General features: G+C 35.6%; 1 protein-coding gene across 1 annotated transcript; it reads left to right on the top strand.

The window, feature by feature from the left end:
• Positions 1–11,642: 11,642 nt before the first annotated feature.
• LOC135216637 (sarcoplasmic reticulum histidine-rich calcium-binding protein-like) lies at positions 11,643–13,376 on the top strand. Its single transcript, XM_064252020.1, has 3 exons — positions 11,643–11,717; positions 12,800–12,996; positions 13,235–13,376. Exons 1-3 carry the CDS (start codon positions 11,643–11,645, stop codon positions 13,374–13,376), a joined length of 414 nt encoding a protein of 137 aa, XP_064108090.1.
• The last annotated feature ends 746 nt before the right edge of the window (positions 13,377–14,122 follow it).

The following is a 14,122-nucleotide window of genomic DNA, read 5'->3' as shown; positions in this document are numbered from 1 at the left end:
TTCTCTCTATATTTTGGCGTTTTTATGGGATCCTTTTATTAGATGGAATTCTGTTGTAACAGAACATATTTACCAGTCTGATATATATATATATATATATATATATATATATATATATATATATATATGTATGTATGTATATATATGTGTGTATATATATATATATAATATATATATATATATATATATATATATATATATATATATATATATATATATATCACAAGAGCAATCAATACGTAGTGGGTAAAATAACTCTACAACAGAGGTATACATATCTACTTGCATTTTTAGACATATTTATTGCTATGAAGTTTTAAATTCTAAATAAAAAAACTAATTTGGAAAACCATTACTCGTGACGTTCCATCTTTCTACTACAATAAATTCGACCTTCTTTTATCAAATGCTTCAATCATTTTGTTCTCTACTATGCACTTTGAAACAAATTTATTGCTATAAGTCTCAGTATGAACAAAAAATAGTTTTAGAAAACCATTAATCTTTTAATTGCATCTCCCTACTACAATAAATTCGACCTTATTTTACATAATATTTCCATCATTTTGTTCTTTATTATGCACTTTCAAAAAAATTTATTGCTATAAGTATGTTAATAAAATAAAGAACTAGTTTTAGGAAATCATTGATATTTTAATTCCATCTCTACTACAATACATTCGACCTTATTTTACATATTTCAATAATTTTCTTCTATATCATGCACTTTCAAACAAATTTATTGCAATAAGTGTCAGTTTAAAAAAGAAGCTAGTTTTAGAAAACCATAAATCATTTAATCACATCTCTCTACTACAATAAATTCGACCTTATTTTACATAATATTCCCACCATTTTGTTCTCTATCATGCACTTTCGAACAAAATTATTGCAATTAGTGTCAGTTTAAAAAAGCTAGTTTTAGAAAAAAAAACCATTGATCACTTAATCCCATCTCTCTACAATAAATTCCACCTTATTTTACATAATAATTCTATAATGCCCATCTTTATCATGTACTTTCAAATAAATTCATTGCTATAAGTCAGTCAAAAAAAATGTTAAGAAAACCAATAATCTTGGATTCCATCTATATACTACAATAAATTCTACCTTATTTTACATAATAATTCTATAATTTTCATCTATATCATCCACTTTCATACAAATTCATTGCTGTAAGTGTTAATTGTTTTAGAAAACCAATAATCTTGGATTCCATCTATCTACTACAATAAATTCTACCTTATTTTACATAATTCTATAATTTTCATCTTAATCATGCACTTTCATACAAATTTATTGCTATAAGTGTTAATAATTTTTTTTCTTTTTTTAGAAAACCAATAATCTTGGATTCCATCAATCCACTACCAATAATCTTAACTATCTTTTACCTGATGCTTCCATCATTCTGTCCTCTATTTCACACTCTCCGTTTAACATATTCTCCCTCGCTCTATTCTGTTTCTTTCCATCGCAACTCGACCGCTCCCCATTTCCTCGTGCTTCCCCTCGAGTTCATCTCCTGAATTCGACGTTAATTGATTCAAACCTTTCCTAAACGGAAGCCCCTAGTCTTTTTTTTTCGTCCGGCCATTAATCCTAACCGACCAAGAAACTGAGAGAGAGAGAGAGAGAGAGAGAGAGAGAGAGAGAGAGAGAGAGAGAGTAGATTAAGGATATCTTAATCATTCAATGACATGCCTCTGTATGCTCACAAACAGCAATTTCATAATAATCATTTTAATGATTAAACTCTACAAAAGAAACCCACTGACTCAGAGAGAGAGAGAGAGAGAGAGAGAGAGAGAGAGAGAGAGAGAGAGAGAGAGAGAGAGAGAGGATATCTTAATCATTCAATGAAATACCTCTGTGCCATCACAGACAGCTATTTCATCATAGACATATTAATGATTACGCTCTACAAAAGAAACCCACTGGCTCAGAGAGAGAGAGAGAGAGAGAGAGAGAGAGAGAGAGAGAGAGAGAGAGAGAGAGAGAGAGAGAGACTTACCTAATGACCATGATAATCAACTGATTACTCACCTAATTTTGGTCATTTCTTTCTTTAAACCCCAAAGAAGTTTTTTTTACCCTTTAACTTTTGGTAAGCAACGACGTTGGTGGTTTGGGGAATAAAGTGACGAATTATCCACTTGTTGGAACATCTGAAATACCCCCAAGTGAAAGATGAACAATGCAGGACCCAGATATACGAGGATGAATAAGACAGCGATGTTTCTTGTCTGAGGTATAAAAGTAGTGGTTCTCAGTGAAGAAGGGGGTTGCTTCTCGATGGCTGTTCAATAATTCAAAAGATGGAAAAATACAAGCAGCCAAAGAAAAGACGGAGCATTATGAGCAGAGTCTGGGGGGGGGGGCGAGAACAACTGTTGTGAACAGTGTGAGGAATGGCTAACATTTGTAGAATATATAAAGTACTGACTAGGGTAATAAACAGAAACTGCATATTAAGGAAGAGATAAGAGGAAAGAGATAGAATAAATGAGAGTTAGAGTAAGATTAAGAGGATAAAATGGATCGATGACTTGATGTGGAGGACAGTAGAATGATTGTGCCCGACTTGTTCAGATGTTTAGGAGTAACTGCATCAAAAGACCATTGAGTCAGAAAGTGTCACAAGATAGGTGAAGCAAGACAAGGTGTATTTATGAAGGATAATAAGCCAAAATTCTTTCAAGACCAGTTGTATTTATGAAATATAATAATACGCCAAAATTCTTTCTTTCAAGACAAGGTGTATTTATGAAGGATAATACGCCAAAATTCTTTCATGGAAGTGAAATTAAAAAAATACGAAGCTAAATGAATAGGTGTCACAACAGACAAATGAAGCAAGGCAAGACGTAATGTATGAAGGAAAATGAGCCAGCTGTCCTTTATGGAAGTGAAGTTTTAAAACTGAATCGAAATAAACAAAAAATCATACTATTCATGTAAAATGTAAGTATAAAATATACATGGCCAACAAATAGAGATAAGAACATATAACAAGAAATGGTGTGTGAGAAAAATAAGGAATAACAAAGGTTAGTGTACCTGAAAAGATAGACGACAGTGTTCTGGGGTGATTTGTCATGCAGAGAGAAAGGGGGGTTATTGGACTGGTGCAAAAAATATAGAATTTAAGAGTTGGCATAAGGGACAGATAGGTAGGTCTTGTAAGTTCTGAATAAAAATAGTGGTAGTGGTATTGGCAAGAAAAGGCATCTATCAAAAAAAAAACAAAAAGAAAAAAAAATTCATGCCTAATAAAGGTGAATTGTGCAATGTATGTAGATGTGGATTTGATGTGCTAGTGATGCAACGTCCGTGATGTATATGAGACATCATCTTATTTTCTGCGCAGTGGATTCAATTCTTTGTGTAGCTTTTGAACGAAGAAAGGGGCAATGACTTGCTTAAGAAAATAAGTTTTTATATCAACCCCTACGGCAATGGGGCGATGGTAGAGGGGGAGGGGGGGGGGAGGGGGGAGGATTACCTTATCCAAGTCCTCCCCTCAGAGGAACCGAACTTCATCCTGTAATAGTTACTGCAAGCAATGATCGTCAGATCTTGCCTTGGAATTGGATGCATGGTGCCTGATTGAGTTAGAATTGCTTCCGCTCCTGGAGTCGCTGAAATGACCGGTAGTATTACATCATGGCTCGTCCCGCAATTATTTAAATTATCTAAATTATTAAATTATCTAAATTATTAAATTATCTAAATTATTTAAATTATCTAAATAAGTAATAAGTATACTGGTAAACTTAATGACAGTAATCCAACGAGTGAGAACATTTAAGGTCAAGCGGCAATAACTTCGGCTGACGATGCACGAACAATCTCCAATCTCCTACGCCTTATGGTACAATCATCTAACGTTACTTCAAGGATTTGGTGGAAGAGAAACGCAAAAGACTTTAAGAGTTTAATGGCTCCACTGGTTAATTTGAAACAGTCTTCCTTGCTTTCAATTATGTGTAGTATTTTACAACGTGCGTGCTTAGGCTGCTGTCAGTCTAACGCGATAAAGAAGGTCCTGGAAGTATTCAAATTCTTTTTTATTGTGTGTGTGTGTGTGTGTGTGTGTTTGTTTGCATAGTGTTTTTACGTTCATGGAACCAGTGGTTATTCAGCAACGGGACCAACGGCTTTACGTGACTTCCGAACCACGTCGAGAGTGAATTTCTATCACCAGAAATACATATCTAACCCCTAAGTGGAATGCCCGAGAATTGAACTCGCGGCCACCGAGGTGGCAGGCCAAGACCATACTGATCACGCCATTGATACGCTCTTTGTGTGTGTATGTGTGTGTGTGAGAGAGAGAGAGAGAGAGAGAGAGAGAGAGAGAGAGACTGAACACAACTCCAAGATGATCAATTTGGCATTTGGCTGTAGCTCGAAGGATGGGGAGATTATATTGTCCAACAATAACCCATAATTTTTTGCGTCACCATTACCCCGTGTTCTCATGGGTATTCATACCGGCATCCCTTTAAGAGATGGAAAAGATGAGTAAGAACAAAAACTTTTATTTACATTTATATCAATACGCCTCTGGAGCACAGACTTTCTCGTAGGCAATGCTCAATAAATAGAGAGAGAGAGAGAGAGAGAGAGAGAGAGAGAGAGAGAGAGAGAGAGAGAGAGAGAGAGAGAGAGAGAACATTATATCGCCAGCAATGATGTGTTAGGAAGTTTGACATCTGTTCCGTCAACGATGCCTTTATTGGAGAGAGAGGAGGAGAGAGTGGGAGAGAAGAGAAGAGAGACAGAGAGAGAGACGGAGAGATAGAGAGAGAGAGACATTATTCTCCAGCAATGATGTGGTTAGGAAGTTTGACATTGGTTCCGTCAAACCCGATGCTTACTTGTAGAGAGAGAGAGAGAGAGGAGAGAGAGAGAGAGAGAGAGAGAGAGAGAGAGAGAGAGAGAGAGAACCCGTATAGCTGTCCTTTTTTTTTTTTTGACATATGCTTCCCGTAAGTCTGACATTAATTTCTTTATTTGGGTAAACTGACATAATCTAATAACGCTGTATTTTACAAGGGGTAAGCACGTTATGAGTTATTTTTTTCCTCTCCGAAATGGGATACATACACACAATACTAATTCTGGGAATAACATTGCAGCAATAATAGTCTTACATAACTCTATCATTAAAATCTCCATCATTGCGTAATCGTAATAAGTCTACAATTTCAAACGAAAAGAAAGATAAAAAAAAAAAAATCCACTCCACATCATAGACAATCCTATGTATAACAGGACTGTGACAAAACTGAAGTCCAGTGAATTAAAAAGTACAAGCAATTCATCACTATAAATTCACTAATCACAATAAACCATTATACAATAGATAAATTCACTATTCACTATAAACCATTATAGAATAGATAAATTCACTATTCACTATAAACCATTATAGAATAGATAAATTCACTATTCACTATAAACCATTATAAAACAGAATACTGGATTCAGGCAGAAGGCCGAGTGCTGGGACTTGTGAGATCATTCAGCGCTGAAATGGAAACTGACTATTAAAAGGTTTGAAAGATGTAACAGGAAGAAAAACCTCCAAGTTGCACTTGAAAAAAAAAAAAAACTGCAGACAATAAACTATTTGCTCATTTAAAACGTACAATACTTGTGTTTATGTGTCATATTTAAGTAACAAAAAAGCTCCCGTTCACAAGCAAGATACATAGAAGCGTTTGTGCGTTGAAAAAAAAAAATAAATAAAGACTACAAACTCTCCCATCATGAAACAAAAATAAGAAACAAGCAGATCAGGTTAATAACAACGGATTTGGGATGATCACATTGTATGCCGGAATTGCTGCGACGGGAATGGGAGTGGTAGGAGGAGGAGGAGGAGGAGGAGGAGGGCGTGGGAGATGAGATACTAAAAATAGCATCACACAGAAGGATTATATCAAAAGAGTTCACAAGGTAAAGGAATTATCCAGCAGAGCGGGACGTTAAAAACCGATTGTACCCTCAAATAGGACAGATGCATTAGCGTCAAACGTAAAGAGGAAAGAAGACTGGTGACCTTACGCCGGCCCCAAACTTGTATCAATGAGGTTGAGCGGGGGTGTAAACACCATGGTTAAAAAAAAAAAGTGGTGAGGGGGTGCTGAAACTTGCAACACCCTTTAAAAGTCTCATACGGGATTTGAATAAGAATAAGCATATCTTGGAAATCTCAATCTCAGTAGGAAAAGAAGAGCGTAGGTTAAGAGACACCACATTTTTATTGCGACGCGTTTCGTTGTTTCTTCATAACAACATTTTCAAGCCTAAAAGAGACATTACAGTATTTTAATGGTAGTTACAAGAATATGTAATTATTGGCTGACAAAGCTGAGTAAAAGTAGCAACAATAAGATAATGGTTAAAATCTTTAAAATAAATTGCACCAGCATACTAAAAAAATAAATTATATAAGATCTTTAAAATAAATTACAACGGTATACTAAAAACAGAATGGTGGGAGACAGAGATGGAAAGTTTACACTACGAATGAATGACTGAATGATTTATATTAAAAGCAAGGGATAAGATGAATTGTCAAGGTTAAGATCTGGTTTCCTTAAAAATATTTCTATTGACTCAGAGATTCTCAATAATGACTCTTCTCTAAAAGTACCAAGCACACTAAAATTTTCCAATCTTCTACCTGTATTACATTCCTCTACGTGCTGTAAAATCGGTGATCTGGTTGGCTTGGCCAGCAAGCAACCAGTACGAGGAGAAATGCCATAATGTTCGGAAGATCTTGTCCGGACCGACCGTTTTGACTGGCCAATATAGGTGGCGCTACAGGCGTCACACTTGTAAATATAGGTGATGCCAGACAAAAGGTCTGAAGGTAGTTTATCTTTATGGTTTAACAACGCTTGGATAGTATGGTTGTTGGTAAACTATTAACTTGGGGTTAATGTGGGGAAAAACTATACTTAAACATATTTCTTAGTTCTCTTGTAACGTATTTAGAACAAGGATCACTTATAAATGGAAATTTAAAATACATAGTTAGTTTATCAACACTTATTGTATTTATTTTGCTATTTATACTAAGAGAAATATTTAGGAACTTTTTGATTTCTTTATATATTATGTTATTGGGATAGCCATTAATTTAACAGAAATAGTTTAACAGAAATAAAGTTTCTGTTAAACTATTTCAAAATTAATGGCTATCCCAATAACATAATATATAAAGAAATCAAAAAGTTCCTAAATATTTCTCTTAGTATAAATAGCAAAATAAATACACCAAGTGTTGATAAACTAACTATGTATTTTAAATTTCCATTTATAAGTGATCCTTGTTCTAAATACGTTACAAGAGAACTAAGAAATGTGTTTAAGTATAGTTTTCCCCACATTAACCCCCAAGTTAATATTTACCAACAACCATTACTATCCAAGCGTTGTTAAACCATAAAGATAAACTACCTTCCAGACCTTTTGTCTTGCATCACCTATATTTACAAGTGTGACGCCTGTAGCGCCACCTATATTGGCCAGTCAAACGGTCGGTCCGGACAAGATCTTCCGAACATTATGGCATTTCTCCTCGTACTGGTTGCTTGCTGGCCAAGCCAACCAGATCACCGATTTTACAGCACGTAGAGGAATGTAATACAGGTAGAAGATTGGAAAATTTTAGTGTGCTTGGTACTTTTTAGAGAAGAGTCATTATTGAGAATCTCTGAGTCAATAGAAATATTTTTAAGGAAACCAGATCTTAACCTTGACAATTCATCTTATCCCTTGCTTTTAATATAAATCATTCAGTCATTCATTCGTAGTGTAAACTTTCCATCTCTGTCTCCACCATTCTGTTTTTAGTATACCGTGTAATTTATTTTAAAGATCTTATATAATTTATTTTTTTAGTATGCTGGTGCAATTTATTTTAAAGATTTTAACCATTATCTTATTGTTGCTACTTTTACTCAGCTTTGTCAGCCAATAATTACATATTCTTGTAACCACCATTAAAATACTGTAATGTCTCTTTTAGGCTTGAAAATGTTGTTATGAAGAAACAACGAAACGCGTCGCAATAAAAATGTGGTGTCTCTTAACCTACGCTCTTCTTTTCCTACTGAGAATAAGCATATCAGGATATAATGCCTATACTCTATTTTTTTCCATCTGTCCACCCGCCTATGGTGTTTGCGTATGGTAACACTGCATCCTTGCTTTAAAGTTACGCCACCCCGAAAAGGCAGCTTACTTTCAACAATAATAACAATATCCTATTTCGAAAATTAACGGTGTAATTCGCATACAGTAAATTATTAAAACACTTTTCAGTTGCAAATATACAGCCAGATATCCTTTCATTTACTTAAAACTTACACATAGCGTAACTATTTAAAGCCCAGGACGCAGTGTTACCAAACGCAAACACCACAGGCGGGTGACAGATAAAAAAAACAGTATAGTCTGTACTTATGTTTCCTTCGTGTTTTATGTGCATCGACCTAATACGATAGATATAATGTCTATTCATATAACCAGCTGGAGAAGAAATATCACAACTAAATTTCCTCCTAATAATCATAAAAAATTTTGACTGTTATTGCTAGAGAACAGTGTCACTTAGGAAAAGGGTGTACCTATATTCACCAAGAAAAATAAATAATAATAACAATAATAATAAAAAAAGTGAATGAGAACAATGGACAGGGAGGCTAGTAATTGCAACTAAGATTGACTTGAAAGATACAGCACAAAAAATTAATGATTTGAGAGGGTGCTACCTCATATTAATATAATATATGTATGGTGAGGTAATCAAAGACATTGTTATTACTATAATTTTGTTAGTAGGGGCAGGGGTCAAAAAGGGGTCACCCTGTCTTTGGCAACAGGAGGTGTCAAATTATCATGGGGGGAAGAGGTGATCCAAGTTCGGGAATTGAAAGCTGTAAAAATAAATAAATAAATAAGAAAGCTAACCAATTCTAAAATCGATTTAATAGTCACCAAAAAATGTACATGAAAAAGGGAACAGAAATAGTACTGGTCTGAGCATGTTCTTAAAAATTACAATATTCACACTATTCATGGCTACATTTTTCATCATAATTTATGACTTGCTTTTATTAGGCAAATGGTAATTCCCAAGAAGTATGTTGGATAAATAAATTTAATTTACTAAGTCTTGAACATCATAAAACCATTGCTGATTCGAAAACGGATCTAATAATGGATGCCACTCTCAGTTCGTCTGAATATTTAAAAATCTCAATGAACATGCCATCATTGACCAAAGATACCCTCATTACACTGTAATTACATATTAGTGGATCAAGAAAATAATGAATGATTATTCTCCTACATATAAAACACCTGAAGACACCCCATGACGGAAGGAAAAAGAATTGTGAAAAACACTTAAGTGATAATTCAACTGAACGTATGGGGAAAATATATTTATATAACGTATTACTTTATCTTGATTAAATGCGCAGGATAAGAGTTCCATAAGCTATGGATGAACAACATGGATTTAAAGTTGTCGAAGAAGAAGAGTAACACAGAACAAGCGTAATACTTGGTCGATTTTAAACCTGGAACACCCCCAACTTTACACCTGGAACACCTCCAACTTTACACCTGGAACACCATCAACTTTACACCTGGAACACCCCCAACTTTACACCTGGAACACCCCAACTTTACACCTGGAACACGCCACAACTTTACACCTGGAACACCCTAACTTTACACCTGGAACACCCCCAACTTTAAACCTGGAACACCTCCAACTTTACACCTGGAACACCATCAACTTTACACCTGGAACACCCCCAACTTTACAATGGGAACACCCCAACTTTATACCTGGAACACCCCACAACTTTACACCTGGAACACCCCAACTTTAAACCTGGAACACCCCACAACTTTACACCTGGAACACCCACAGCTTTAAACCTGGAACACCTCCAACTTTAAACCTGGAACACCCCAACTTTACACATGGAATACCCAAAACTTTACACCTGGAACACCCAAACTTTACACCTGGAACACCCCTCATTTTTACACCTGGAACACCCCAACTTTAAACCTGGAACATCCCCAAGTTTACAACTGGAACACCCACAACTTTAAACCTAGAACACCCCCCAACTTTACAACTGGAACATCCGCAACTAACAGCTTCAAAGTTACGGGATCTCAGGAAATTACACATCATTTTTTTAAGAAAACTGGAATAAATACAGTCTTTGCGTTCATTTAAATAAACGAAATGAGCATTTAGAAATCCATAGTGGCAGGAGGACGGGCTCTCTCTCTCTCTCTCTCTCTCTCTCTCTCTCTCTCTCTCTCTCTCTCTCTCTCTCTATAATATATATATTATATATATATATGAATAAATGAATAAAAAAATACGCGTATAATAAGTTCACCAAAAGAGCTATCATCAAAGGATTAATATAATTACCGCTATACAATACTACCGACCAGTCTTCCAATAGGAGTCAACTACAAGGCTTATAATGATACAATAACTTCAGCATCGATACAACATGCATGTTGGATATTTTAAGAAGGTGGCTGACTAAGTGTCCCATTAAAATGTGGTTTGTTTAGGCTAAAGGTCATCCTGAACAAAATCTAAAAACAATTAATTTAAAACAATGCATTTCGTACCTAAAGGCATTTTGATAAACGTAAAATTTTAAGTCTCATTATCTTGAAAAAAAAAAAATATAGGAATGGGCGTATACAAAGGACAATCATATAGGACTATAAAGAGCACAAGTATATATAAGTATACAAAGCTCATGTATACAGTATCCACATACTTGTATGTTTTATGTCTTTCTCCAAATAAACTTGTCGTTTTTTTTTGTTTTTTTTTTTTTTTCAAGCATTATGTGCGTTAGGACTTGATACTGCATAGTGATGTGACTACGTTTTTTCTCTGTAGTAAGTCCCTTTTTTTAGTTTTTTATAGTCTTACAGGCATATGTTATTTTTCTGGATGTTGTATTTTTCTTTGTAGGCCATGTACTTGCAAGAACAGAAGAGATTACTGTCCACTTTGTTTATTTTGTATTATGTCTCTTTGTGGACAAATTTGTACTAATAATTGTATATTTTTTCTCAATAAAAATAACTAACTAACTAACTATGCTCACACTGCATATAAAAACTAAACAAATTATCACCCTCATGCAAAGGTTTCCTGCTGTAACCCTCATAAAACCAAGAGGAAGCAGCTCAGACGAGGAATGGCCAGGGAGGCAAAAAGCCTTTCTTAAAGCGTGAGAGGTATTACTCATCTCGAAACTTTTGTGCTCTCGCTCGCTACGGAAGGCGCAGGCTATAATATGATAATTTTATAGCCGACGGTATAGCCGCTGGATTCAATATAGCGCGATCCAACTCGTTTGAGAATAATTGGACGCGGTGAAATCCTCGCGGATCGAGGTAAATCCCTTATTGCTAAGCTTTGTGAATTCTTATTCCCCAGACGCTAGGATCAGTTCTGATAGCAGAGGCTTTGGCCAAACATAGTACGGCCTATGTACGCAGACGCAAATGTCACTGGGTCAGTGCGTACAATTCGAAAATTCATTGGTACAGCGATGTACGCTCTTCATCTTGGATATGGATATTGCATATTGCAGTGTGCATACTCTGCAGCATTTACACTTTCAAGGGTATGTATGTACAGTACTGCTTATAATCTCTCTCTCTCTCTCATATATATATACATATATATATATATATATATATATATATATATATGTGTGTGTGTGTGTGTGTGTGTGTGTGTGTGGTGTGTGTGTGTGTGTGTGTGTGTGTCTGTGTGTGCAGTAAGCTACAAACGTCCTTTAATATCCAATTCGCTCTACCTCGGAATTAATATATTTTCATATACAATAACCGAAGGAGAATTTTTTGTAAATAATAACTGCGTCATTACGATACGGCCAACTAATAATTCCCCTTCTGTTAACATATGAAAATATATCAATTTCGAATTAGAGCGAATTGGATATTAAAGGACATTTGTATAGCTTAGGGCACGTATATGAATCACGGTGACGTGATAAAATTTCATATACAGAAATATATCAGTTATGTATATAGTATATGCACACACACACGTATATGTGTATATACATAAGGTGATTCGGTACGGATACAACCAAACCTAGAGAGAGAAAAACAGAAGGTAAAATCTTTTACCACTTTCCCCCCAAAAATAGTCTGTCCTTAATGTCTCACTGGGGAATTAAGCTATTTGGTAATTACCATTTGCGTGGACGATTCTCATTACTCTTAAACAAAGAAGGGGGGAGGGAGAGGGGAGGGAGAAAACCTAAACAATAGTAGATATTGTAATAATAAACAAGACTGATACTAATTCACCCAACCACTGCAAGTCAATTTGCTTCATGAGATTATCCACTTATGATATATATATATATAATATATAGAATATATATATATATATATATATATAGATATAAATATTATTATATCAGCCTGTATCACAGTCAAGAATAGTAGATAATAAGGGTTAATCATTTGTATACAAGATCAATAATTCTGCTTAGCATTACAAACATCATCGCCTCACGGGGGACACGGAGGAGGATGTTATATATACAGCCCTTTGCTCAAGTCCCAGGGAACCTAACTCAACTATCTTCATCGATCCCAGACTAATGCCATCAAAGACCGAGTTCTGTATGATCTAAGAATATTCCATTACTGCCAGCTAAGTTGATCTCAGTTCACCTTCGTTAATGATGATGATGATGGTGGTGATAATGAGGAGAGGGAGAGGACGAGGAGTAAAAGGAGGAAAGGTGATGAAGATGAAGATGATGATGATGATAACGAGGAGGAGAGGGAGAGGAGGAGGACCAGGAGTCAAAGGAGGGGAGGTGATGAAGATGATGATGATGATGATAATGAAGATAGCGTTAAGTAGGAAACTGAGGAATGGAATGGAATATAAACTTTATGTCAAAAGGCCAAGCGCTGGGATCTGTGAGGCCATGCAGTGCTGAAATGGGAAACTTGAAGTAAAACTGGTTTAAAAGTGCAACAAGATAAAAATGTCGTAATTGCAATATCTAACGATTGTTAGGAGAGGGTGGAACGTAAAAGGCGGAAGAAAGAGATATGAACAGATGTACTGTATAATGAATAAAAGGGGTTACAGCTGGAAGCCAAAGAGACGCTGCAAAGACCCTAATGTAGAGCCCACAGTGCATCGCGTGAGGTGCACTGACGGCAATAACACCCAACGGGAGGACACTGAGGAGGAGGAGGAGGAGGAGGAAAGGAAGAATTGTGAATTGTAAAAGAAATGAAAAGGAAGAAGGGGAACAATTTTGAATTGTAGAAGAGATGAAGAAGAGAAAGGCGAAGAATAGTGAACTGTAAATTAAATGTAGAGGAGGAAAGGGAAGAATAATGAATTGTAAAAGACATGAAATGGAAGAAGGGGAAAAATTGTGAATTGCAAATGAATTGAAGAAGGGAAAGGGGAAGAATAATGAATTGTAAGACATGAAATGGAGGAAGGGGAAAAATTGTGAATTACAAATGAAATGAAGAAGGGAAAGGTGAACAATAGTGAATCGTAAAAGAAATGAAAAGGAAGAGGGGAAAAAAATTGAAAATTGCAAATGAAATGAAGAAGGGGAAGGTGAAGAATAATGAATTGTAAAAGAAATGAAAAGGAAGAAGGGGAAAATTGTGAATTGCAAATGAAATGAAGAAGGGAAAGGTTTAGAATAATGAATTGTAAAAGAAATGAAAAGGAAGAAGGGGAAAATTGTGAATTGCAAATGAAATGAAGAAGGGAAAGGTTTAGAATAATGAATTGTAAAAGAAATGAAAAGGAGAAAGTGGGAAAAATTATGTACTGCAAAACAAATGAAGAGGGGGGAAAGGGGGGGGGGGTAATTACGACCTACAACACGAAATGAAGGACAGACCAACAACGGCGACCAGACCTGTTTTGATGCGAGTCATTCAAAGCGATTCGGAAATATCCCTTCTAGCCCCCCCCCACTTCTTCGCCCCCAACTACCCCCTTATCAAG

This window comes from Macrobrachium nipponense, chromosome 6 (assembly GCF_015104395.2).
Source record: "Macrobrachium nipponense isolate FS-2020 chromosome 6, ASM1510439v2, whole genome shotgun sequence".
Taxonomy (NCBI): domain Eukaryota; kingdom Metazoa; phylum Arthropoda; class Malacostraca; order Decapoda; family Palaemonidae; genus Macrobrachium; species Macrobrachium nipponense.
Note: the sequence above shows the minus strand (reverse complement) of the source record. Positions and strands in the feature narration are given on the sequence as shown.